The 27,957-nt window shown below is 35.0% G+C and overlaps 1 protein-coding gene across 3 annotated transcripts in view; it reads right to left on the reverse strand.

The window, feature by feature from the left end:
- Positions 1–27,957, reverse strand: part of LOC145684462 (peripheral plasma membrane protein CASK-like) — a 547,766-nt gene that overhangs the window by 30,263 nt on the left and 489,546 nt on the right. For all 3 annotated transcript variants that reach the window (XM_081756883.1, XM_081756882.1, XM_081756885.1), the window contains one exon: positions 17,322–17,497. In XM_081756883.1, coding sequence (XP_081613009.1) covers positions 17,322–17,497 — 176 coding nt within the window. The remainder of the gene's footprint in view (positions 1–17,321; positions 17,498–27,957) is intronic.

A 27,957-nucleotide genomic window follows, 5' to 3' on the forward strand; every position in this document is an offset into this window, starting at 1 on the left:
ACCGTACGAAGGTAGGGACGAGAATAATGATTCCGTTGAGAAGTCATATACATTTTCATTCAATAACATCTCAATATCTAGCAATATTTGCATTTGGCAGATGGCATGTGAAAAAATGGTGAGGAGAAAGTTTATTTCGATTTGTTATCGACTTAAAAATGAAATTAACACTAAATAGACAACTTTTTGTATGCATAATACTAAAAAAGATCATGTTTAGAAAAAAAAACAGAAGAAAAGAACCAGCTGTCATTTTAGTGTCAATAATTTTGAAGCATAAATTAAAGTTTGTTGATACTCGCACGCTATATTTCGTTTAGCATTCACAATTATAGGTAACTCTTCCACTGTGCACTTAGAGAAATATATCTAAATCTATTCTACTTAGAAGTTTTATTTGTTTGTTCGTTTAAGTTTAGCATCTTTCTTCAGCAGCAAGGCTATACGAGGTGTGGCCCTATAATTTAAGATGGAACCGGACCACTGCAATGTGCTCAATGCTCTTCCACAGGAAATCGAACCCGGAACCTTGTAGACTAAAGCCATTAAATCACAGATCGGGCTCTGCACACAAATAATTATGTCCAAATATATAAAAAAAGAAATGGGCTCAAACTTTGAAATAACATCAAAACATAATTACACACAATAAAAGAAGTACACTATAAGCTCTTTCGTTGAATGCTTCATCAGATGGGAGAACCATTGTATGGTTGAAAGTAATGGAAGATAAAATTAATGGAATGAGTTAAACGGTAAGAGCGCTGGAGAAAGCATTTCTGTCTTTCTACCTCCAGTGTCTTCTTGACAAACCCATCCCATTAATTCGATATTTCTCCACTTAATGTATACTCTACTTTCAATCTTGCAACATTACCATAAGCACTTAACTGGACGATTCACAACTACTTTTGTATTCTTCAATTTTTGTTATTTTCTTATATTTTCTCATGAATTATTTAGTGACATCCCTTTTAGTACACCTTCTTTCTAATAAGCAAAGTTTCTTTTCATTATTTACAAGTTTGTTTACTTATCAAATTTTACATACTACAGTAATTATTAATTAATAAATTTTACACACTATATCCCAAGTAGTAATAACAATCAGAATTGCAAATTTTATACACTATCTTCTTTCTCATCTGAACCATAGGTTGGTGGGCAACATGGAAATTTTAAAAGTTTTCTCTCCTTTGGAAGAGCTGTTTCATACTTAGATAAGATCTCTTCTTCGTAACTGCATCTAAATATTCTATCCTTGGTCTTCCTCTTCCTGGTTTTCCTTCTGCCTTTCCCTCTATCAGCACAGTGATCCAATCGGAGGGTCGAATAAGATGGCCAAGCATGCTTTTTCTCTTTTTCCTATTATCTTCATGATCCGTCGTCCTTCATTACCTTCTTTTAGTACGTTTTCGTTCCTTTTCCTTATACACTATAGTACTCAATAAATTACACACTATAGTACTTGACAAATTTTATACACTATCGTACTTAATAAACTATATACTATAGAACTTAATTATACACTATAGTACTTAACAAAGTTTACACATTATAGTACTTAATTACACACTATAGTACTTAACAAATTTTACACAGTATCGTACTTAACCAATTTTACACACTATGGTACTTAATAAATTTTACACACTATACTCCGAACAGTGACGATAGTCACAATGACAAGTAAGAAGTAACTTTGGTATTCATCATTAAATTCACAAAACGGTAGCACTTTCAAGCAGTGTTTCTTCCAGGAACAATGTTCCGGGGGGGGGCACACTTAGTGTTCCGCGAGGGAACTGCTGATACTATCCTATTTATTATTAAATTATAGATGTATTATTTTAGTCTGCTCCGGGGGGGGGGCACTTTCAGAGCTCCGGGGGAGAGGTAGTGCTCCCCAAAGACAGGTCTGGAAGAAACATTGCTTTCAAGGGTCACGACCCTCATCATCTCGACTTCGAGTTTGAAAAAGGTTAAAATGTGAAAAGATAAAAATGGTTATTCGAAGTAAGCAAAGCACTTTATGTTTAAGAACACTATTTCAAATGAACCATGTTAAACGCAATGAAGATAGTTACTGTTCACTGTTTGTTCGTTTTTAATATTCTTATCCTTTCATCTTGCCACATATGTTCACCTTTGTAATCATTTTAAAGTAAGGGAACGATGGGGCCATCTCCCCCGAAAGTGCTACTGTTTTGTGATGTTGGTGGTGAATATGAAACGTTATCTTTTACTTGGTACTGTAAATTTTGCAACACCTTCGTTTGACCTCATTTTTAGTTTGACATTGATTTCTCACCGTAGATACAGAACCAATTTCAAAATTAAGTAGTTTTTCTTTCCAAATTAAAAAATAATAATAATAATAATAATAATTCTCCAATTTACACATATGCATTTCATCCGATTTCCTGCAATTTTCCACTCATATTTTATCATTTTATTTACACTAACTTTTATTATGAACTGAGGAACATCCACGATAGGAATCAAAAATTTATTTCAAACGAAATAAGTTATACATACAAAAAGTGTTTCGTTTGTAGTGGTTCTGCATACCGTTACCTGTTCTTGAAGTACTTTTAAAATATGTTTTATATGTAAATATTCTGCATTTTGAAAATGCCTGCACTTACATTATGCAGTATTTAGACAAGTTTATTTCTTTAAAGTTACGTTAGTGTTTTTTTTTTTTTTTCTGCATTTACTTTTTACACTTTTTCACAAGAGCAAGTGATCTGACTGTTTTGTGTAGCATGAAGAAATAATTTCTGTATCTTGTTAATAATTTTCGAGATTCCTACTCAGTATATTTTAATTTACTATATACTATGCTGTTTATATTTGCTCTGTGCTACAGTTTCAGCAAATTATAACTGAGAATACATAACATCTGGCCAAAGAACTAGTTACATATTACTAATAAATTTTACAATGATTTGGTTTATTTCTCTAATCTTATGTTGTTATTAATATCACTTTTCTCCTCTATTTTAGAGATTACAAAATTTTGCTATGATTAAATCAGTCAAGTACAGTAAGTTTTTGTCTTCCTTATATGAACTATGTTAATTCTTCTCTGACTGTTCTTATTAGAGCAAAGAGTAAAAGTTTTCCTAAAGGTCTTCCGAACATAAGCCTTTACGAAGAACTGGTAAGAAAAGGGTTGCGTAAGCATAGGAACCCCTTTATACTATATGTTTTCTATATGTTCGTACCAATTTAATATTTTCTCTACAAACCAGCATATTCTAAAAAACTGTAAAAGTAAATGCTGACAAAACTAAATACATGAAAGTACACTAGCATCATAATACTGCAAATTATGAGTGCATTAAACTATCAAATAATACATTCGACAAAGTGGATACTTTCAAATATCTAGGATCAATATTAACAGACCAAAATCATATTCATGAAGAAATGGCGATTAAAAGCAGAAAATTCGTGTTATGATTCAGTCCAAAATATTTTATCGTTGCGAATTTTGTCGATAAATTTGAAGCTTAAAATATACAAAACGATATTCATGCCTGTTGTTCTGTATGGTTGCGAAACATGATCTCTCACTCTGACGGAAAAACGCTGACTGAAAGTATTTGAGAACAAGATCCTGAGATGAATATTTGAACCCAAGAGGAACAGGAATGGGGAATGGCGGAAACTTCATAACGAGGAAATGCATAATTTATACCGTTCACCAAACACTGTTAGGGTCATCAAGTCTAAGAGAATCATGTCGGCAGGGCATGTAACCAGAACGAAAGAAAGTAGGAAAGCTATCAAAGTTTTGACTGGGAATTCAATCAGAAAACGTCCACTAGGAAGACTTAAGTGCAGATGGGAGGACAATATTAAGATGAATCTCGCAGGAATAGGATTAGAAAGTAGAAACTGGATCCAATTGCTAAGGATGGAAGTCAGTGGAGAGCTTTTGTGAATGTAGCATTAAACCTCCAGGTTCCATAGGCCATAAAGTTAGTTATTCTAAAAGAACTAAACTGGTTATTATTTTCTCCTACTGCTACTTTTGTTTTAGAAGGTATTCTATTCATAAAATCAGTCACTAATTGCGGTTGTTATTTGTAGTTATACACAATGAAAACGTCACATGCATAGCGATAATACTGAACCTATTTTAAGAGATAGTGCTTTAAAAATATCCTGCTCAAAATGATTTAATTTTATATTTAAAAGAACTGATGATAGCAGATTATCCACGGCTAGATCACGTTCATGTGTTAATATATATACACTCATCTCTTGGTCTTACGAATCTCACTTTAACGGATATTGGAAATAAGGCACAAAATCCAGAGCAGCTAATTCAACTTGAATGTCCTGATTTTAAACTAAAAATATGTGTTTACTGTATCATAGTGTACATTGTAATAATCTGTAGATATAGTCAATAACGTACACGGGAGTTTTAGCTCTTCACCTTTTTATTATAAAAATGCCGTATATAACTATCGGACAAAGTTTCTATAAGTCTTTCTCTAAGTCTATAAACATTGTAAATAAATGTTTTTAGTGTAGGATGGAATTTTTATAAGAAGATGATGCTAGGAACTGGTGAAGGAGAATTTAGGAACGCGATAAGAGAAGAAACGTCGTAACTTATTGAAGGTGTACACTAAGTATGGAGAGACATATGTAGAAATATGTACAGAAATTCATACATGATTAAATACGAGAAAATATATAGAAATTTATGTAGAGTTGAAGTAAGAGGGATAGAGTTGAAGGAATACAAAGATTTACATTGAATCTTCTGAAGGTAGAGTCTAAAAAAATGTATACGGAATTTCAACTCTTCACGTAATAATTTAAAAGAAAAAAATGTGTTATAATTTTTTTTATAAAGTTCTTGTAAGTTTTTTCTTTAAGTCTTTAAATGTTTCTAATGTAGAATAACCGCGAAGTTCCTCAGCACACGATGTGGGCTCGGGAATAAAGGATATTTGTCTTAGTTCACAGCGACCTCAGACGGGATCGGTTATACACCGTAGCTCATGGCAGCCCCGGGAGTAGGTACTTAAAGAATATCTCCGTCACTCATAGCAGCCTCGGGAGATGGTTTTAAAAGATTATACTCCGTAGATTATTGCAGCCCCAAAAGTAGATATTAAAGACAATCTCCGTAGCTCATAGCAGCCCCGGGAGTAGGTACTTAAAGAATATCTCTGTCGCTCATAGCAGCCTCGGGAGATGGTTTTAAAAGATTATACTCCGTAGATTATTGCGGCCCCAAAAGTAGATATTAAAGGCAATCTCCGTAGCTCATAGCAGCCCCGGGAGTACATACTTAAAGGATATCTCCGTCGCTTATAGCAGCCTCGGCAGTTGGTTTTAAAGGATTATACTCCGTAGCTTATTGCAGCCCCAGGAGTAGATATTAAAGGCAATCTCCGTAGCTCATAGCAGCCCCGGGAGTAGGTACTTAAAGGATATCTCCGTCGCTCATAGCAGCCTCGGGAGATGGTTTTAAAGGATTATACTCCGTAGCTTATTGCAGCCCCAGGAGTAGATATTAAAGGCGATCTCCGTAGCCCATGACAGCCTCGGGAGAATTATTGATAGGTTAGCGATCAGCACTGGTCAGCACTAATTCCCTCATCCGATCGTTCTCTATTGTAGCCATCTTCTTAGACGGAGGAGCCGTTGAGAGACAGTCGGCTTTCTTCGTTGTTTTCCGAATCCTTTTCGTTTCTTCCTGAAGGTGTAATCTTCTTCTTATCGTCTGCCACTGTTTGTTTATAATTGTACAAACACGTGTTTGTAGTGAAAACATGTGACTTTCAGTACGTGTGGATATATGGATTCTTACAATATTATGAAGAAAAAGTATGTATTTGCACTGTGGTACAACGGACGAAGTTACTTGTAGTTATGGATAAGAACTGTTAAAAGAAATATCCTGTAAAGATCTAAGAATACCCTGTACGGATCCTAAATTGTAAGCAGAAATGGTTTCTTTTTTTTACTGTGGAAAGACGTAAGAAATAAATGAAATTGATGAGAGATGTTTGTGGTTATATTTTTATGGCTTAAGGTTTATGCTAACAGTTTATAGTAGGTAATCAAACTAGAAACGCTTTATTTAAAAAAACAATAAAACTACTACGATTTCACACAGCACTACCATATTTTTCGGTATTAATATGCCTCCTTGTAGTGACGGATGATGTTGACCTCAAAAAGCCAGAGCTGACGTGACACTCTCGTGCATACCAACTAACCTTTATTATTGACTTTAATCTTTTGCACAGATCAATTATTCAGCAAAAGGAACTTCATATTGTGGACATAGAAAGTGAAAATTGAAATCAATATTCTAATTTTATCGAAATCATTATGTTTATTTTACACACATCGATTACTTAGTTTCGTTTTTTTTCTATCGGTTTGTTAAATCGTCCAGACAAGCCGGAAAAGAATAGCGTTATGTCTACATATGAGAATTATGTTGTTTGTCGCCATTATAGAACTTCCGTGTCATGAAGTTAATGCTGATGAACGTATTTCTCTCAAGCTGATGATTTTGTGCTTATGTCGAGATTTTGGATTTGAGACACCACAGGCAGTACTTTTTCAAGTTCCAGTACTTCTCTTCTGTGGTATATAAACCGAGGACTTTCTAGTTTCATTCAGTTCCGTCTCTAGTATAGTCAACCGTAACCAGCAGACCAACACCTTAACTTTTCAGAGATAAAAAGCCAAGTTCAGAACGCTAACTCTAAACTCAACCTATCCTACGAGAAGTAACACTCTCAATTACTACCTATTTTATGAGAAGTAACACTCTCAATTACCATCTATTCTGTGAGAAGTAACACTCTCAATTACCACCTATTCTATGAGAAGTAACACTCTCAATTACCATCTATTCTATGAGAAGTAACACTCTCAATTACCACCTATTCTATGAGAAGTAACACTCTCAATTACCACCTATTCTATAAGAAGTAACACTCTCAATTACCACCTATTCTATAAGTAACACTCTCAATTACCACCTATTCTATAAGTAACACTCTCAATTACCACCTATTCTATAAGTAACACTCTCAATTACCACCTATTCTATGAAAAGTAACACTCTGAATTACCAACTATCTTAATTCTCTGTTTTACTGGATAAATAGTGAATCCAGTGGACTTTGTGTCTAAGTTTCATTCTTAAAATCTACTAGGACGAGCCGTTTCCAGATTCATAAGAGGGAAACCATCTTACATCATCAACAGCAGGTTGGTGAGAGAAAAATATGTTACCTGTATATACAAATTCACTACACTACACCAAACACTCTACATTTCCTAAATTATCAATGAAAGACTATTAAACTTAGATATAAAACATACTTCTGTATAAAGTAATTAATTTCTGCGAAAAGATTTCCATTACGAGGTTGGTAAAGTAGGTACGTGTGTCTTTATGGCACTGAATATTGTAGTATTTAAGCTTTACCTCTTTCCCTATAACAGTATTATTAAGGTATGTTGTCAATATTGAAGGTAGGATGTGAACAAAACAAATTCCACACTAGACTATCATACAGGTCGTTAAACTTTTATTCTACAAATTTCAAAATTTTAAATTATTTCAAAATAAAACTACACTCTTATGCTTAAAGGAAATAAGCTGGCTGTCTTTGTGTTCTACGCTCAAAATTTTTAAATATAATTTCGACTAATTATGTTACAGTTTTCAGCAAGATACCAATAAGGATGGGTTAAGAAATTTTTGCTCTACAATGGTATTTATTTATTTACCTTCTAAATTTAATAAAACATACAAAATGAAAATAAATAAGAAGAAAACCAATGTGATAAAGTGCACGAAAGCAGGACAGGATGGGGCAAACGTATGGCTAGATGGAGAGAAAATCGAAGACGTGAAGACGTTCCCTTATTTAGGAAGTCTAATATCGTCGGACGGAAGAAGTGAAAAAGACGTAAGTTCCAGAATAGCGCAGGCTAAACAAGTATTCAATATAAAAAGAGGACTGCTAACATCAAGAAATGTGTCGTTGGACGTTCGTAAACAATTTATTAAGACCCTGATATGGAGCATGGCGCTGTACGGATCAGAGACCTGGACATTGAGAAAAGCTTAAATATCCAAGCTGAAAGCATTTGAAATGTGGTGCTGGCGCAGAATGCTGCGCATATCATGGACCGAAAGGAAAAGGAATGAAGACGTACTAAAAGACGCAAATGAAGGACGACAGATCATGAAGATAATAGGAAAAAGAAGAAACAACATGCTTGGCCATCTTATTTGGCACTCAGATTGGATCACCGTTCTGATAGAGGGAAAGGCAGAAGGAAGACCAAGGATAGAATATTTAGATGCAGTTACGAAGAAGAGACCTTATCTAAGTATGAAACAGCTCTTCCAAAGGAAAGAAAAGTTTTAAAATTTCCGTGTTGTCCACCAGCTTATGGTTGAGGTGAACAAGGAAGATATTTAATGAAACACCATGAGCAATCATCCTTCACAATTATTTTTATCGAATCAATTTTTATTGAAATGTAATTATAATTCCATAAGAATAATGTATTTAGAATACTCTTTATGATGATTACCCTCTCTCCGACCGGCGACCACCAATTTTTGTTTAAAAAAAAATGTCTGTTCTCTTCAAGACAGGTACTTTATACAAATATATGTTTCGTCAACACTTTATACAAACACCAGCCAAGTAACACTATTGCCTTTCGCTGAAGGAACAGTTAAGTGCGTCCTGGAAGTTTATGTTTCGAGGTTTGCTGGGCAAAACTTATGCGAGCACGTAAGAATGAACTTTCGCACGATATTGTTCGCGCCTTTGGCGTGGGAGACCCGGGTTCGATTCCCGGCGGGAGCTCATGTGGTTTGGATTCCACATTAATTAGTAGGTCCACGTCTCATATAGCCTCGCTGTGAACGGGACGTTAAACTCAAACACAACAACAACAACATTTCGCACGATATTTAAAATGTTTTCCTTTTATTAGTGATAGACACTCAATTAATACGAATAATTTAATCTGTCACTCACTTTTGGTGAGCTGTCACCTATTATTTAATTTATTCTGATACTTCAGCATAAAAGCAAGTGTGTAACTACGAAAGTAACATAAATTTTCATAGGATGTCCCAATTTTATATTCTAAAGGTTTGAGAGTCCTATCACTAATGGATTGGTAAGTGTTATTGAGAACCTAAGAGGCGCCTAGAGGGAAGCGTCAAGTTTCCGAGAAAAGATTTGGCACTACTCGAGCAGGCGGTTCTACCAAATTTTTGCAGATTTCTTACCTTTTTTGGGTTAGGTTACGGCTTTCAGGTTGATTCTACCAAATTTCGATAGATTTAGGTTAAAGCTTCTAAATTTCTGGTAATAATTCTTACCTTCAAAACGGTTTTATTGCTTATCAAATCTTAACAGATTTCTCATATTTTCAGGTTACGTTAGAGCTTTCAGGTTGGTTCTATCAAAGAGTCTTTCCTAGTATAATAGTGAAATCGGCCCTTGATCCAAATTGGGTCGCTATTGACCCAAAAGGTCACCCTTGACCTAAAACTATCTCAAAATTTTTTTTGACCCCTACCCTCTCCCCCTACCGAATTATCGTATCATACATGCTCAAAATTGAATATATATATTTTTTTTAATTTTGGTGGGGTGATCGAAAAATTTTGAAAGTTTCACACATTGTAGATACTATTTAGATGTAAATGTGCAATTTTTTTTCAAAATCATCAATACGTATTTTCTTTTTTTCTTTTTCTTTTTTTCTTTTTTTTTTCTTTTTTTTTTGCGTGTTGAAAATTTCAAAAAATTGTAGGAAAAAATTTTGGGGAGGACACGTCGCTGATTTTTTGGTTAAAAATTTGTTATACCCTTAGGTACAACATATTTTTTTCGGGGCCTGAAAGTAATGGCAACATTGTCAAAAATAAATACAACTGAAAACAAACGTATGTTTTCGGGCTCAAAAAAACCTCGCGTCGGCTGAACGTATCTATCAGTGCTTACTTCGCTGGCCGCACACAGTGGCGCTATCTACCGGTAGCGCTCTCTACCGCCAGCTGAGTGTAACTTTGTTGTGCAAGAGTCGTTGAAGTGGAAGCACTGTTACGGAGATATATTTTGTGTTTCTATTCCGAAATGGACCCAATCGAAGCAGCCGAAAAACAACAGAAGCGAAAGGGACGCAAAAGAAAGGAAAATTGTTATCTTTGGCAAAGAATTGTTTGAAGGAACCCTCACCTTCAGGGTAATAAAATGGTGGAAAAACTGTGCAAAAAACACGTTTGTTTTCAGTTTTATTTATTTTTGACAATGTTACCATCACTTTCAGGCCCCGAAAAAAATATATGTTGTACCTAAGGGTATAACAAATTTTTAACCAAAAAATCAGCGACGTGTCCCCCCAAAAAATTTTTCCTACAATTTTTTGAAATTTTCAACACGCAAAAAAATAAAGAAAATACGCATCGATGGTTTTGAAAAAAAAAATACACATATACATCTAAATAGTATCTACAATCTGTGAAACTTTCAAAATTTTTCGATCACCCCCACCAAAATTTTAAAAAAATATTCAATTTTGAGCATGTATGATACGATAATTCGGTAAAGGGAGTTTTTTTTTTTTTTTTTTTTTTTTTTTTTTTTTTTTTTTTTTTTTAGGTAGTTTTAGGTCAAGGGTAACCTTTTGGATCAATAGTGACACAATTTAGATCAAGGGCCGATTTCACTATCTTATTAGGATAGACCCTTTCGACAGATTTAGGTTAGAGCTTCAAAATTACTGGTAATAATTCTTACCTTCAAAACGGTTTTACTATTATCAAATCTTGACAGATTTCTTACATTTTCAGGTTACGTTAGAACTTTCAGGTTGGTTCTACCAAATTACCTATATTCACACTCTCATTCATTGACGAAAAACGTTTCACATTATATTTTACATATAAATTTTCTATTTGGTAGAACCGTCTGCTCGTGTAAATCTGAAGATTTGTCACAACTACATGTAAAATCAAGAAAGAAAACTTCTATCAAAAAAGAAAGACAACAACTTTTTTTACTTTTCGTAAAAACTGGTCTTTTTGATAATAAATTATGATCACAGATGGATCTCATTTGCTATCCAGTTTTACATTTGAACAAAGTTGGAACATATTACGATGTTTATGAACATATTATGATGTTAATATATTACGATAAAAAAGCGTGAGAAGAAAAACTTCGAAGAAACATACCATTTGATGAAGAAGAAAAGAGAAATGAAAATAAATAGTTACAATGCGACTTCCAAACTAGATTATATGAACCTTTGGAAGACAACACGGAAATGTATTACAAAATATATTTAAAAATGTTCAACAGCAATCTCGTGAGAAAAGCGATTGAAGACATGAACCTTAGAAATGCAAAGCAGAGCCTCAGTAATGGACAAACAGATTATAGTGCTGAAAAAAGAAAAGGACACATTAAACCGGGAAGAAGATTCAACTATTCTACAGCAAGTTATATAAAATTGACGAACCAAAAGTGAAAGAAAGCAAAGTTGCATACGCCATATGAAGCATGAGAAAAGGAAAAGAACCACCAGAAGATGAAGTTACATATACTAAAGAAAATCGATGGAGAAAAATAATCCTAGCGCAGCTTTATATTAAGTATTTACGAAGTGGTCGCGTTCCCATATTCACTGTGTGCAAACTATACAACTAAGCATGGAGAGATATATATGTTAAGAATTATCCCATATTCACTGTTTGCAAATTATACAACTAAGTATGGAGAGATATATGTTAGGAATTATCCCATATTCCCTGTCTGCAAACTATACAACTACGCATGGAGAGATGAATTATCCCATATTCACTGTCTGCAAACTATACAACTAAGCATAGTGAGATGTATGTTAGGAATTACACCATATTCACTGTCTGCAAACTATACAACTAAGCATGGAGAGATATATGTTAGGAATTATCCCATTTTCACTGTCTGCAAACTATACAACGAAGCATAGAGAGATGTATGTTGGAAATTGTCCCATATTCACTGTCTGCAAACTATACAACTAAGCATGGAGAGATATATGTTAGGAATTATCCCATATTCACTGTGTGCAAAGCTATACAACTAAGCATGGAAAGATATATATGTTAGGAATTATCCCATATTCACTGTCTGCAAACTATACAACTACGCATGGAGAGATGAATTATCCCATATTCACTGTCTGCAAACTATACAACGAAGCATAGTGAGATGTATCTTAAAAATTACACCATATTCACTGTCTGCAAACTATACAACTAAGCATGGAGAGATATATGTTAGGAATTATCCCATTTTCACTGTCTGCAAACTATATAACTAAGCATGGAGAGATGTATGTTAGAAGTTATCCCATATTCACTGTCTGCAAACTATATAACTACGCATGGAGAGATATACGTTAAGAATTATCCCATATTCACTGTGTGCAAACTATACAACTAAGCATGGAGAGATATATGTTAGGAATTATCCCATATTCACTGTCTGCAAACTATACAACTACGCATGGAGAGAAGAATTATCCCATATTCACTGTCTGCAAACTATACAACGAAGCATAGAGAGATGTATGTTAGAAGTTATCCCATATTCCTGTCTGCAAACTATATAACTACGCATGGAGAGATATACGTTAGGAATTATCCCATATTCACTGTGTGCAAACTATACAACTAAGCATGGAGAGATATATATGTTAGGAATTATTCCATATTCACTGTCTGCAAACTATACAACTACGCATGGAGAGATAAATTATCCCATATTCACTGTCTGCAAACTATACAACTAAGCATGCAGAGATATATATGTTAGAAATTATCCGATATTCATTGTCTGCAAAGTATACAACTAAGCATGGAGATATATATATATATATATATATGCTAGGAATTATCCCATATTCACTGTCTGCAAACTATACAACGAAGCATAGAGAAATGTATGTTAGAAATTATCCCATATTCACTGTCTGCAAACTATACAACTAAGCATGGAGAGATATATGTTAGGAATTATCCCATATTCACTGTCTGCAAACTATACAACGAAGCATAGTGAGATGTATGTGAGGAATTACACCATATTCACTGTCTGCAGGCTATACAACTAAGGATGGAGAGATATATGTTGGGAATTATACCATATTCACTGTCTGCAAACTACCCAAGGAAGCATGGAGATATGTATGTTAGGACTCATCAGACATTAACCGTCTGGAAACTACACAACGCGAAGCATGGAAAGATGTGTATAAGGAATCGTTAAACATTCACTGTATATAAACTACACAACGAAGCATGGAGAAATATATGTTAGGAATGACCTCACAGACAGCAAAAGTATCACACGTATCAGAAAGATGACAGGAGTGACGCGTATTACCATGAAAATATACACTAAAGTGGTAGCTTGCTGGACATATTACCAGAAGAAATTAAGATCGACGGACAAAGTCAATTCTTGACTGGATACAAAGAGACAGGAAACGTCCTCAAAGAAGGTGGTGTGACGAAATGAAAAAGCACTGCGAAGTAACGTGGAAAAGAATGGCCCAAGAGGAATGGTTATGGAGAAGAGTTGAAGTGACCTCCATGCATCAATGCATTAACAACGGTTGACTATTTTACATATATATATATATATAACTATTGAAGAGAGGAGTCCAGAATCGTGAAAAGAAAACGAATTAAATTACATACTAGAAAATAATGAAAACATATCATTACTTTCGCTAAATGATTTATCATATAAATACCAGGTAAATAAATAGCATGTTGATTTTGATTGCTTATTTACCACTAATTGTAGAGTTTATTTCTATTATCACACTTTCAATTCGATGTATGCAGTATCTTCACTTTTTTATAACGCTTTTATTTATTGTTTTTAAAGATTAATATAATTAGTTTTTCTTCCAGTAGCGACATACGTATTAAATTCGATGTTGTATTGTATAGATTCAACAGGAAGTGTCTTCTGCTTTTTCTCTTCTCGTCCATAGGTTGGTGGGCAACATGGACATTTTAGAATTTTTTTTCCTTCTCTTCCTTGGGAAAGCTGTTTTATACTTTGATAGACTCTTCTTCGTAACTGTACCTAAATATTCGATTCTTGGTTTTCCTCTTCCTGGTTTTCCTTCCGCCTTTCCCCCGATCAACACGGTGATCCAATCGGAGTGCCTAATAAGATGGCCAAGCATGCTTTTTCTTCTTTTTCCTATTATCTTCACGATCTGTCTTCCTTCATTAGCCTCCTTTAGTACGTCTTCATTCCTTTTCCTTTCGGTCCATGATATGCGCAGCATTCTGCGCCATTTGAAATGCTTCCAGCTTGGATATTTCAGCTTTTCTCAATGTTCACGTCTCTGATCTCTAAAGCGCCACGGAGTCTTAATAAATCGTTTTTAAACTTCCAACGACAGATTTTTTTATGTTAGAAGTCCTCTTTTCCTACTAAATGCTTGTTTAGCCTGCGCTATTCTGGAACTTACGTCTTTTTCACTTCTTCTGTCCGAACACATTATACTTCCTAAATAGAGGAACGTCTTAATGTCTTTGATTTTCTCTCCATCTAGCCATACGTTTGCCCCTCTCTGTCCTGCTTTTGTGTACTTTATCACTTTAGTTTTCTTCTTATTTATCTTCAGTTTGCACGTTTTTTCCAGTTGGTCGGTCAAGTCTGAAAGTGCTTCCTGCAAGTCCTTTTCGTGCTCCACTATCAGTGCTATGTTATCAGCAAACATTATTGTGTTGAAAACCTGGCACAATAGTGAGTGTATAAAGGTGATATGAGTCGAGAAGAAGTACTGCATTGTGATACTCTTTTCCAGAAGTCTTCACAAACGCATTTGAACATGTGTTTCGGTTCTTGAACTGAAAGAACAAAGGTATAAATGTAAAAGGGGAACAACTGAACCATGTCCTCTTCGTTGGAACATTGTGTTCTTCGTGATCTTCACAGAACAGCAATATATACGATAAAAGAATCTTACTTGTAGAGCAATTAAATTAGGTTGAAAATGAATATAGAAAAGAAGAAAGCGATGTTCAACGTCTTTGAGGAAGTCAAAGATAGTACTGTAGTTGAAAATAAAGGGATTTACACAAGTATATAGCTATGTCTATTGTGACAAAAGTCTTCGATGAATGACATCGTCAAATAAGAAATTAAATACCCATTAAGGTATTCTAGATTGCATTCGGAAAGAACAGCTCCGCATTAAAATGCAAAATGTTGATGTATCTACATCGGCAAATTTGAATTGGATGTATTCTGTTCCTTTTCCTCTATATGGCACTAACAAAATCAGACATTTACCATTTGTATACTATACAACGAAGCTGGAAGATGTATGCTAGGAATAATAACCGGTGGACAAAAGGAACTTTTATCTGGTTATCAAGGGACAAGATATGATCTAAGAAGCTTCGAAATACAAGCTGATGTGACAAAATCAAGAAACTACGGAGTAACGTGGAAAAGGGTAGACCAACACAACAACACAAATGTCCCATGATTATGCCCTTTATGCTAAGGGACAAGGATTATAGGAAGTGAATGATGATAGAAAAGCTGGTAGAATGAAAATGTGAGAGGAAACGGACTCCGATAAAAAAAAGACGGACACGATGTTGTCCAACACAAACTTATTTTGCTGGCGACTGAACCAGGACCCTTCTCACTGGCAAGCACTCTACCATTAAGCCACCGTGTTCCTCCTCGATTGCCGCACATTCACTTTCATTAGTCATCCGTTTCTTTTAGCCTAAAGGATATAAGGGTGTGACGTTAAACTGAAAAAAATCCAATTTTTTTTCTATCTATTTCGTGTATTTATCACATTTTTTTTAAAAATCCTCTTTACCGTGAAACGAAGTAGATTTAATACTTAAAAATAATTTGCTCGAATAAGTCCAACGAATGAAACCCATCTATACATTAAAATACTAGGTTTATATGTTTGTGGTAAAGAAAAGTTTGTGGCCGTTTGTAGCCAACCCTTTCAACAGTGAGTTCTCGGGAATCATAGGCTCTTTTTCACTGATCGATTGCAAAATTTTGTGTACATTGTTCAGTTTTAATTGAATATTTAAAAAACATGTCCGTTATTTCTTAACTACATTTTTTAGGGATACGCTGGAAGGGTCCAAATTTTAAAAAGTAAACCATCATATCCTATGAGCTATACATTCCAACACCACATATTTGTATAGACGAGTTGTATATATCTCAGGCGTTCGTTTCATGGACAAATGATAATGAAAAACAAAGGATAACCATTTCTTTAGTCTAAGATGAATCTTTATTGTTTGGAGTGTTTTGCCCAACGAAAGACCATATATCACTGACATTATAATTAACTGTGTGTGTAATGTATTTGCTTATTTCATACTGCATGCAAGAAGAAAGAAAACAATGATCATACATGAATTAGAAACTCCAACCGGAAGTATGCTCAAATCTTACAAACGGTGCGAGATATTGAAAAAATAGTCGAAAAAAATCTCCCCTTTATGGTACCCATTGCCGATTTTTATCAATACGTCTTTCACCTGTGTCTGTAAAGGGACATGTACAGATGTTGTGAGAAATGTTAGAGAGATTTATGCTCATGTGTGAATGATGCGCTGTGTAGAAAGTGCAGGTTCAGTTAGTGTATCTATCATAAAATTAGCAAGCTGAAATATGGTACAATTAATTATAAACAATTCCTTTAAAACTAAATGCTACAGTAAATATAACAATCAACACTAGATCATCTTTGATATTTTCCACAGAAGTTTTGCTTTGTATATAATTAAATACACACTAATTATTTGCTGAGCAAAACCATTATAGTTTCATTAAAAATTAAATAGTGTTACAGTTTCACCAACCAACGTTTTGGTTTCATCAGACTATGAGTTACAGGATAAGTGTACAATCTTATATACATACACCAGCTAAGACATCTTTCTTCTGATTGGCTCCTAGTTTCTGAAGGAAGGAGATTTGCTGCTGCCAGGAGCCAATCAGAAGAAAGATGTCTTAGCTGGTGTATGTATATAAGATTATACAGTTATCCTGTAACTCATAGTGTCTAGTGAAACCAAAACGTTAGTTGGTGAAACGGTAACACGTATTTAATTTTTAATGAAAATATAATGGTTTTGCTCAGCAAATAATTAATGTGTATTTAATTAGATCATCTTGTTTACACATGTTCTCATTGTTTCTCCTAATTTTATTGTTACTTACGTATAATTTTCCTTTGCATATGCTTTCGTACAATCGTTCTTTGGTTCCTAAAAATGGCAGTGTTCCGGAAAGAAGAATATGCAGAAGAACCCCCGCTGACCAGATATCAACAGGTTTTCCATAAGGCTTTCGTTCCACAACCTCTGGGGCCATAAAATGGGGAGTTCCTATCCGACCTGTCAATAAAAACATTACATATAACACTACAAACCACAAAAACAACACATGTATGCACTTCAGGTTTAAGTTTAATAGCCCATGGTTCTCTTAAATGCAAAAACGTAATAATAATAATAATATTTGAACGTAATAGTACATAAAACAAGCAATAAACTCTCAAAGGAGGAAGTGTTAGCTGTAATTCAACATTATAAAAATATCTGCTTACCTAAGTGACAAAAGTGACAGGACTGCGTTATCCCATCCATCTTTAAGATTCCATTAATCAAATTATTAGCTTAACGGAATTCTGAAATGCGTAGGTTTCCGTCAAATCAGCCTTGCTACAAAGAAGGGATAATGTTCTCTTTCTACAGCGACTGCGATAATTTTTATTTTCTACAGTGTCTAAGGAAGGGTTTCTCAACCTGGGGGGTCGCGACCCCTAAGGGCTTCGCGAGAGAGTTTCATAGGGGTTGCGAAGATAAGCGGAAGGGATAAATATAATTAGAATCTAATACCGGAAAATATTTTTAAATATTATTTTGAATTTTGTTCTGATAGAATATTTTTATTTATATACATACTGTTAAGAACAACAAATAATAGGTCTACTAAACATTTTCCACAGGTGCAGAGTAGATTAAAAAAATCAATTTTCCAGCAATGGTAGCCACATTTGAACGTAGATGTTTGGTGTGGGATTTTATTTCTTTTCTAAATTTTAAACGTAAAAAAGTTGGTTTTAACAGTTTTTGGCGATACTGAACACATACACAACAATCTACCAAATTCACAACAATATAAGGTAACTCAAGGTGGCGGCTTCTCGAAAATTAAAATACTCAATAACTTTTTTAACAACTGTCCAAATCTTTTTAACTAAAATTAGAAATTACTTTTTTTTTAATCATATGACCCAAAATTAAAGGAGATATGACGTTTTAAACTTTTCAGACGGTCTCCATTCTGAAACAGTATGATGGATCGGATTCGATACTTGTAATATAAATGAACTGACCAAATTTAGTTTTAATCCTTCGCATTTAGGGAAGTTACTGTATGCACTATATGCAAGAAATAAATTCTATTATTATAGAAATGGATCATGAAATAGATCTATTACAGAAATAGATCTATATCGTGAGATCTCTGCAGTAGGTATAGGCTATTAAAAATCCCACACAAGCTTATTACAAATCAGAAATTATAAGGAGGTCGCTGGCACGAGGATGTGATAAAATGGGGATCGTGATAGGAAATAGGTTGAGAACCGCTGGTCTAAGGTAATGTTCTTTTCCTACAGACTCGAGACAATGTTACCTTCCTACAATACCTCAGATACTAATTTCGTACTACAATGTCTGAGATAATGCTTTCTCTTTACAGTATCTGATATGCTTTGTTTCAACAGTATTTGAGAATACAATCTGCAATTAAGTTTTTCAACTCGATTAATTCTTACAATCCTTCGTTCGTCTGTAACTACTTTATCGGGTCTTGTTTCGGTATTGTAAAACTAAACACAACAACACACTGAGCAACGCTATGTGATAAAAATATATAAAAAAACACACAAACTCGTAACAATTTCAATACACTAACTGTGTCTTCATCGGACTTTCACTTCCTTCGTCCACTTTAATAAAGAAGGGGTGGAAGTCCGATGAAGACACAGCTAGTGTGTTGAAACAGTTATGTGTTTGTGTGTGTTTTTTTAAATATATTTTTATTACATAGCCTTGTTCAGTGTGTTGTTGTGTTTAGTTTCATTCATCTGCATTCTGTGGAATAACAACTAGCCAGAGACTCCTTCGTCCAACGGTCTACTTAGCTGAATGATGTAGTTTTCTGTCTTTAATATATCTTAGTATTTATACCTTTGGCCATATGTTTCACTGTAGCTTCATGACATCCATACATGCCCTTTGGGGCATTGAAAATAAAGAACTAAACAATAACAGAAAAAATTCGTCGGTAAAGAGTCCAAAATTAATATTTATTATTATTATTATTATTATTATTATTATTATTATGAGACCTTACTCTTGACCAATTAGATTTGCAGTACCATGCAGTAGTTGAAATAATATTTAATGTATATCGTGATTGGTAATAGTTATAATTGAATCTGAAAATTAGTATTTGTTAATATTATGAAATAAAAGATAGCTAGCTAGGAGGCCATTTTCACTCGTGATAAAAATCGAGACAATGCTCTTTTCCTATAGCACATGAGATAATGTTTTCATCTTACAATATCTCAGATACTTCAACCTTTCTTCAATGGGTGTGATAATCTATTCTCCCTACAATACTTGAAATAAGGTTTTTCTCATCGCGAATTCAGTCGAAGAATTTGAAACTTAAAATATATAAAATGATAATCATGCTTGTTGTACTGTATGGTTGCAAAACAAGGTCGCTTACTCTGAGGGAAGAACGTAGACTGAAAGTATTTGAGAATAAAATACTGAGATGAATATTCGGACCGATAAGAGGAACGGGAACGGGGAATGATGGAAACTTTATAACGAAGAACTACATAACTTTTACCATTTACTAAACATTGTTAGGGTCATCAAGTATATGAGGCTTAGGTGGGTAGGCCATGTAGCCAGAATGAAAGAAAGTAGGAATGCTTTCAAAGTCTTAACTGGAAGACCAATTGGAAAACGACCATTAGGAAGACCTAGGCGCAGATGGAAGGACAATATTAAGATGAATCTCGCAGAAATAGGAATGCAAAGTAGAAAGTGAATCCAATAGGCTAAGGATAGAAGTCAGTGGAGAGTTTTTGTGAACGCAACTTTAAACCTTCGGGTTCCATTAGCCATAAAATTAGTTAGTTAGTTAGAAGAACAACTAGGGGAAGACAGAATTTAAAATAAGGGATAAGAACCAACTATGCAATTAGAGATCAGAAGAGGACAAATAAGAATGAAGAACTATAAAAGGCAATTAACTAAAGCACACAGTAATAATGCTTTAGAATATACCTAGACATAATGAGAGAACGGGAAAGATATTCTGGTTCGGATATTTGCAATAGTATGAAGAACTAAATGGATACGACAAGATTCTGGAAGAACAATTATAATCCCCATGGACAATAGATAATGTGCTAATCATCGAAGACGTGTCTCGTTACTGCGTGTTTTCGGTTAAATTTACAGCAGAATTTTGAAATGAAACTAAGAAGTCATCGAAAACAATATAAAGAATAGTCAACATGGCTTCCACGATTGGTATGAAAAGAAGTGCCATGGGCCTAATCGCTATACTTACACAATTGATGGAGACGTCTGGCGGAAAATTTAACAGAGAATGAAATATGGCTTTTAGAAATTTGGAGAAGCCTTTGAGCTTCAGTGCTCCAAAAGATGCTAGAGAAAAGAAAAGAATTAGTTCAGAATTGATAAAATAATTATAATAATAATAAGAAGAAGACGAAGAAGAAACAGGTACTGAAGATGCTAAACGTATGTCAGAACACTACACAATACTAAATTTCTAATGGACTCATTATAAAAAGGAGAGACAAGATCGTATCTTTATCATCATACATTTTATTATTACGATGAATGCGGTAAAGAAGTGAAAAGAGGCACTTAATTTCATCCAAAAACTACCAAGAGGCATTTAACTTAAAAACTAGCAAATGTATTCGTTTTTCTTTTCCCATTCGAAAGTATCGAGACCTGTTAGAGGTCAGGCAGGAATAGATCTGAATACTAAAGAAGGATTTTATTTATAATATTTGAAGCGAGAAAATGAAAGAAAATAACACGATTACAAGTAAAAGAAAAATTAAGATCATGGGAATATCAAAGAAATTAATTGATCAGGGTATTGAGTTAGAAGGGACAACATTAAAAAGTAGATAGTTTCAAATACTTAGAACCGATCATAAGTAAGGATTGGAATATGGAACAAGAAATAAGTTCTAGGAGAATAGTGCAAACTACATTTTCAATGGTATAAAAAGAAATTTTCCGAATGAAGAAGGAATATCGAGAAGTACCAACGATAGCTTCGTACAAGTTAATGTACCACGTATATACCAACACTAACACATGACAATGAGACTTGAACATTGGTCTAGAAACACAAAACAAAGTTACAAGCAATGGAAATTGTGTTTACAAAGTGTCTCTAAATGAAACCTGCCCGAGCAACACTGCACTCTTCTGGAGTTTGTATAATAAATACGATTATACACATGTGCAGGGCCAGTTATAAAGCATTCTATCAAACAGTATAACTTGAGTTGGAACGATGGACAAACTGCTCCCAAAAGTGTCATAAACTTATTTGTGCATTATTTTTAGTGTACCTGACTCAGACAATTTAATCCTTTTATTTTAAAAAAGGCTGTTCCCTATAAACAAATAGTGTAAATAATCGTTGTACGTTCTCGCAACGGATGTATATCAGCAACGAGCAGACGAAGCAGCCAGTGGCCTTGGCAATCAACTACAGCCAATCACAGTCGTACTTGTGCTTACGTCAGTATGGTAGGTGGGACTCACGTGAACAGCGAGAACAAGGAGAAAACGTGAGAAGCAGCCATCATTAGGCGCCACGAGAGTTAATAGGAAGAGACTCACCTTCTCATTGCTGCTAAAACAACGCACATAAAATGTAATATTGAACGCATCCGTTTGTATTTTTACGATGTAGAAACATCAACATTTTTTTGTTGTCATAATATTATCTTTTACTTGTAAAGACATGTAAGTATAGCGTTAATATTAAATATAATCTCCAATTTGTGCGTATCATTGACGTTATTCTGACCTGGATACTCTCGCCTCATGGTTGTGCATTGTGCAGAATATATATTAATGCTAGCAAATTATTGTTGTAAGTTGGTTTTTCAGGTTAAATGATGCTGAAGTTTTATCCTAATCGTAAGTTTAATGTTGTTATTTGAATTTTCGCCTGTGTGTAGTCAGCGGTGAAAGAAGCTATTGCTTTTGTGATAACTTGTTTCGTCGTTAACGCTCGGGTGAAAAATTCGATTAATGACTATCTATCGTAATGTTTGCTCTACTTGGATTACCATCCTATGGAGTAAACATCACAAAAGAACGTTCACACATTTAAAAATTGACTTTTTAAATGGTATATATTTCTTTAAATAGTACAATTTAAATTAAATTAAATCTTACGGTCATTATTTAGTTCGTAATCACTTTTCAAATCCGACATTTTTATGCCTAAATTGCAAACAAATTACAGGTTTACTTTCTGACTTTCACAGCAGTGAAGTAACATATAAGCTTATGTGACATATGCAGCCAACTGCATGTAAAAAGCTGTTATCTTTTGATAAACTATCATATGAAGACGTTCAGTAACTGGAGATGCTGAGAGACACATTCACCTCGCAATATCACTCAACAACAAAAGTGGATTCTTGGAGGGAATTCTTAATGTACGCAGGTACATGTATACATTATCGGTAATAGCCGATGCAAGCATCATGACGTACGCACTTGCTTGCGCCACTGTACGGAAGAAGTTAAACTGTACGATTTGAAATATACAGCCCTTCTAAAGAGACAGGCTTGGTGAAGTTAAGCCTATCTACAGAATAACATTGTACATTTATTTTGCAGTATCAATGATAATAACCCAATGCCGTAAACGTCGCCAACACCTAGTGGTCTACTTGCCGCTACACGTCGATCGTCGATATAACGACGTATCAAAGGATTGCCGCTAGTGTGCCACTGGTGGCAGAGGTTCGTCGAGTCGAAACAGATTTCTAGAGTCGATGTGTTGATGTTATCACCGCGTAGCAGCGAGGTCTTCATTTTTGTTCGCGCTCCTTCGATTCATCGCGGAGAATCGCGAAAGGACCAACACGAGCTATCGCCAATCATGTGCATGTGATTATCATTATTTATTATTATTTCCTGACGAATTATTCCTAAAGTGAGCTCCGGTGGTCACGAATAACCACTGCCTGTACATCATGAAGTGAAAAATCTTGAGATGAGTGCGTATAATTGTATGAATTTAGATGACAACTGTCGCCCATCATTAGAAAGTGGATATGGGAGAACTATGAAATAAAGTAAATACACACGCATCATTTTGTTATAAAATTACATGATGAACACATTTTATCTGATTCCAAACGGTTATCGTCGAATATACATTGTTAAAGGAGTATTCTGATTGGCCAAATTAAAAAAGAACTCAACGATTTATCCCCTACAAGCAAAGTTTTCTTCATCGCCTCCGTTACGAAGCAGGAAGAACACGCGCCTAGAACACGTACCCATCCTGGGGTACTTTTCTTTTAGAGTTTTTAGACTCATTTTAATGTAAAGAAATTACGCATATAGGAAATTTAACATATTTTGGGGGAGTAATTTTGTGATTCATTGGCGTTTCGTCGCGTCTCTGTCGCTTGTGGTATAATTTTCGAAATGGAAGTGGGACCACTGCGGATCGTAGCTGCAGGGCCGCCAACTTTTGGCGAGATATCGCAAGTTGTCTATCGGTGATCCACCGACGGATACGGCATGGGGAACTTATGTCCTTCTTTCGCTGGAAGGACTTTTCTTTTTTCCTAACATTCCCTTTTAACAAACACGTGACATTTCTGTCTTATCTTTTTTTTCTATAAAAAAAAATTGAAACTGCGCATATAAACAAGATGCTATGGAAACACATCTACCGTGATACCTTTCAATGGGAATTAATAAAACTAAAAGCAAGTAGTTACCTCTCCCTTGACATATTACTGTCGGAAAATGACTTAATTACACGCATTATCAAGATTAGTATTGGGAACTGTTTTTTTTCTATGAGATGGGTGGGTAGCATTTTTATTACCTGTATTCACGCATATGGAACTTAATGTCCATTAATATTGTTAACAGTCTGATAATGCTTTGATGTATTACTGTAATAGTCGTTTAAATGACGCAATATCTTCGGAGGTATTATTTACTTTTAAAACATCTTGCTGACATGGAACTTAACGTTTTAATCAGTGTCCATTAATCATTTTGGAGAGTATACAATTTCCTTTGCTAAGATGTAAATTATTACGTTCACGGAAACCTTAACAAATAACAGTAGCATTAGTTAAGCATTGAAAGAAATCGGAGGGGCAGTGGATCGAATAATAAATACGAGGGCCGTCCAGAAGGTAAAGAACGATTATACATCCTCGCGCGCGGCGCCAAGCCCCGACCACTGCGATCGCGTGCGCGTCAGTTTGCTCTTTCCTTCACCTCAACGTGAGCAGCAGAGCCTCAATGATGTGCGGTCACGCTACTTGTTTTTGCAGCGATTCAAAATGGCGGCACCAATCGAAAATCCCGCCAAACGTGAAGTACGGAGTATCATTAGTTTTCTGAATGCGCAAAAAGTTAGGTCTATTGAAATTTATAGGCAAATAAAGAATGTTTATGGTGATAGTGCAATGTATGAGTCATCAGTGAGGAAATGGTGTATTATGTTTAATTAAGGAAGGACCAGCGTTTATGATGAAGATCGGAGTGGGAGGCCATCACTTGTTAGGAAAAATCGTTGGTCACTTGCTTACGGCCTTGACTTGGCACCAAGTAATTTTCATATATTCCCAAAACTTGAGGAATTTTCGGATCGAAAAAACATTTCGCAAACGATGAGGAACTCAAGCAAGCAGTGACAGCCTGGCTCAAATCTTTGGCGGCCAAAGAGTATAACATCGGCATTGAAAGACTAGTCCTACGTTATAACAAATATCTTCACACCTATGGTGATTACATAGAAAAGTAGAATAAGGTCCTGTGACTTTGTAAATAAAGTTTTGTGCTGATATATTTCGTTTTTATTTAACCATGCCAAAACGTTCTTTACTTTCTGGATGATCCTCGTATTTCCATAAAATAAGATTATGATATAATTCTTGATTATTTGTCCTGTCTTTCCAGCTTTCAGTATAACTTTCAGAGTTCACACTGACTTGTAAAGTCAGGGAAATTAACATAAGTCAGGGAATAACGGATAATGGCGACTTTAACCATTTGCTGATTTATGATATATACATATATATATATAGCCCATCATAAATCAACAAAGGGTTAAAGTCGCCATTATTCGTTATTTCCTGACTTATGTAAAATTCCCTGACTTTCCAAGTCAGTGTGAACCCTGACTATTGGGTGTTCTAAAAATGGCGCTCAAGGACTATAGAGCATTATTTTACAAGTCAAAATGAAGGAATATATATATATATATATACATACTTTTCGAGTCTTCGTTTCGACATACAAATTGCACTATGTGGCAACGTCACAAATAAAAAAAAAACATAGATTAGATCTACCAATCTATCAAATAGTTATATCGATTCTTTCCAGATGGCAGCTAAAGTCGATACTGATTGACACTAGCATCACTTATTAGTGTAACAATCGATTCAACTGCTTGTTGTATTCGTAGAGTAATGCTTATGGCTCCAAGTTAATCTGCGACGTTGCCACATTGTGTAACTTTGACTCCCCATAGCAGCTGAAAGAGGCCCCGGGGTGTATACCATCATATAACATTTTCACTTTATTTTGGCCTGTAGAATAGTGCTCTGTGATCCTTGGGTACCATTTTTAGAACACCTTATATATATATATATATATCTGTGTGTGTGTGTGTGTGTGTGTATGTATCAGGCGTGAATATTGTTTTAGAACGCTCGTTTAACATATATTATTCCTGTATTTTTTATTTCTCAGTCGTAGTGCATGCATAGCGAAACAGATCACATGTGTTTTGAGAAGGAGTTCAGGTTGGTGAGGTTATAACATAATCTGTTGTTTGGCCTCGAAGAGAATAACACAAAGGCTTATTTTGTTCTCAACGCAAATGCTGTCTAAAAGGTTTTATGGGGTACAAGAACACATATACAGGGTGTTAATGAACTATACCGACAAACTTTAAGAGGTGATTCCTCACATCAAAATAAGAGAAAAAGTTCATATGGATCTATTGCGAAAAGTGCATAGTTTCAGAGCTAGGGCTGTTCAAAATAAAGAAAAAGTCAAATTTAAAGAGGCCCTATTTCGAATTCGAACGACTGTGGATAGTTGTCCTCATCATCGTAAATAAGTCACGCATACGCAATCAAAAATGCATATTTCATTAATGTTCAATGGGTGTAAAGATTATTCCCTTTAGGTTGATATTCCCAAACATGCCATCAACCGAGTTTTGAGATGTGCACTAACTTTATGATTGGTCCAAAGTAGGCAAACGATAACCTTTGATAGCAGTGAACACGGAATCCCTTGGCGCGATGTCGGAAGTGTTAAGGATCGTCAGCAGCACGGTCTCTCGTACTCGGGAAAACGCATGGTGCGATGTGCGCTTATAAGTGAAGAAATCATGAAACATACCGTCAGAAAATACATATCATCACACGTTTTTCCAAACAGGAAGAAACATGGAGCTGCCGGTTCCTAACACTTCCCTACGAAGCACTGGATGTCCATTGTTGTCAAGGCTTACCTCCTGCCTATATTGGACCCTTCTTGAAATCAGGCTATATCTGAAAATTCTATTGAAAATATATCCGATAATTACACCTTGTAGTGAATACCCTCTACAATTAATGACAATTGATAAAATATACACTTTTGGATTGTGTATGAATGGCTTCCTTTACGCTGATAAAAACCACCGTCCACAATTTCTGGAATTCGAAATAGGGCCTATTGAAATATGGCTTTTTCGCGATTTTGGACAGCTCTAGCTCTGAAACTATGCACTTTTCGCCATACGTCCATATGAACTTTTTCTCTTATTTTGATGTGGGGAAATCACCTCTTACAATTTGTCAGTATAGTTCATTAACACCCTGTATATGTCGCAATGACATGACCATCAGAGAGAGTACACATATTATGACTTGTTTCATTTTTCTTTTTTCCCCTCCTCCATACACATTTCAAGATCTGTACGTTAACACAGGGTCCGGTCTAGAGGGGCCTAAACCTTTGGAAAGTTTTTTTTTTTTTTTTTTTTTTTTTTTTTGAAAAATTCCCATTTTCCTCGATACGGACATTTCCCATTTTCTCAGGTATACGATACGGACATGCGATTGCTACCGTTAGGAAGGTTTCTTTTATTCTGAAGAGTATGAGGTTCGAACTATGATCCTAGGATAATTAGTGATGATGCAGCAGCTGCTTGATTTAAAGTCGAAAATTTACTTTAAAAATCTCAAAACGGTTAAAGATAGCTATCTATAGCCCATATCACATACATGTAAGCGATTTTTGAATTCTGTTACTTGCAATAAATAGCTAGAGTGATTCTAACTGCGCGTTTGTTAGTGAAGTCAATTAGTTAACGTATTAATGGATAACGCCAACTTTAACGGTTTATACTATAGCCCATATCCCATATATGTGAGCGAATTCTAGATCTCTGTTTCTTACAACAGATAGCTAGAGTGATACTAACTGCTCGTTTG

Source organism: Thermobia domestica, chromosome 4, assembly GCF_964235325.1.
Source record: "Thermobia domestica chromosome 4, izTheDome1.hap1.1, whole genome shotgun sequence".
Lineage (NCBI taxonomy): Eukaryota > Metazoa > Arthropoda > Insecta > Zygentoma > Lepismatidae > Thermobia > Thermobia domestica.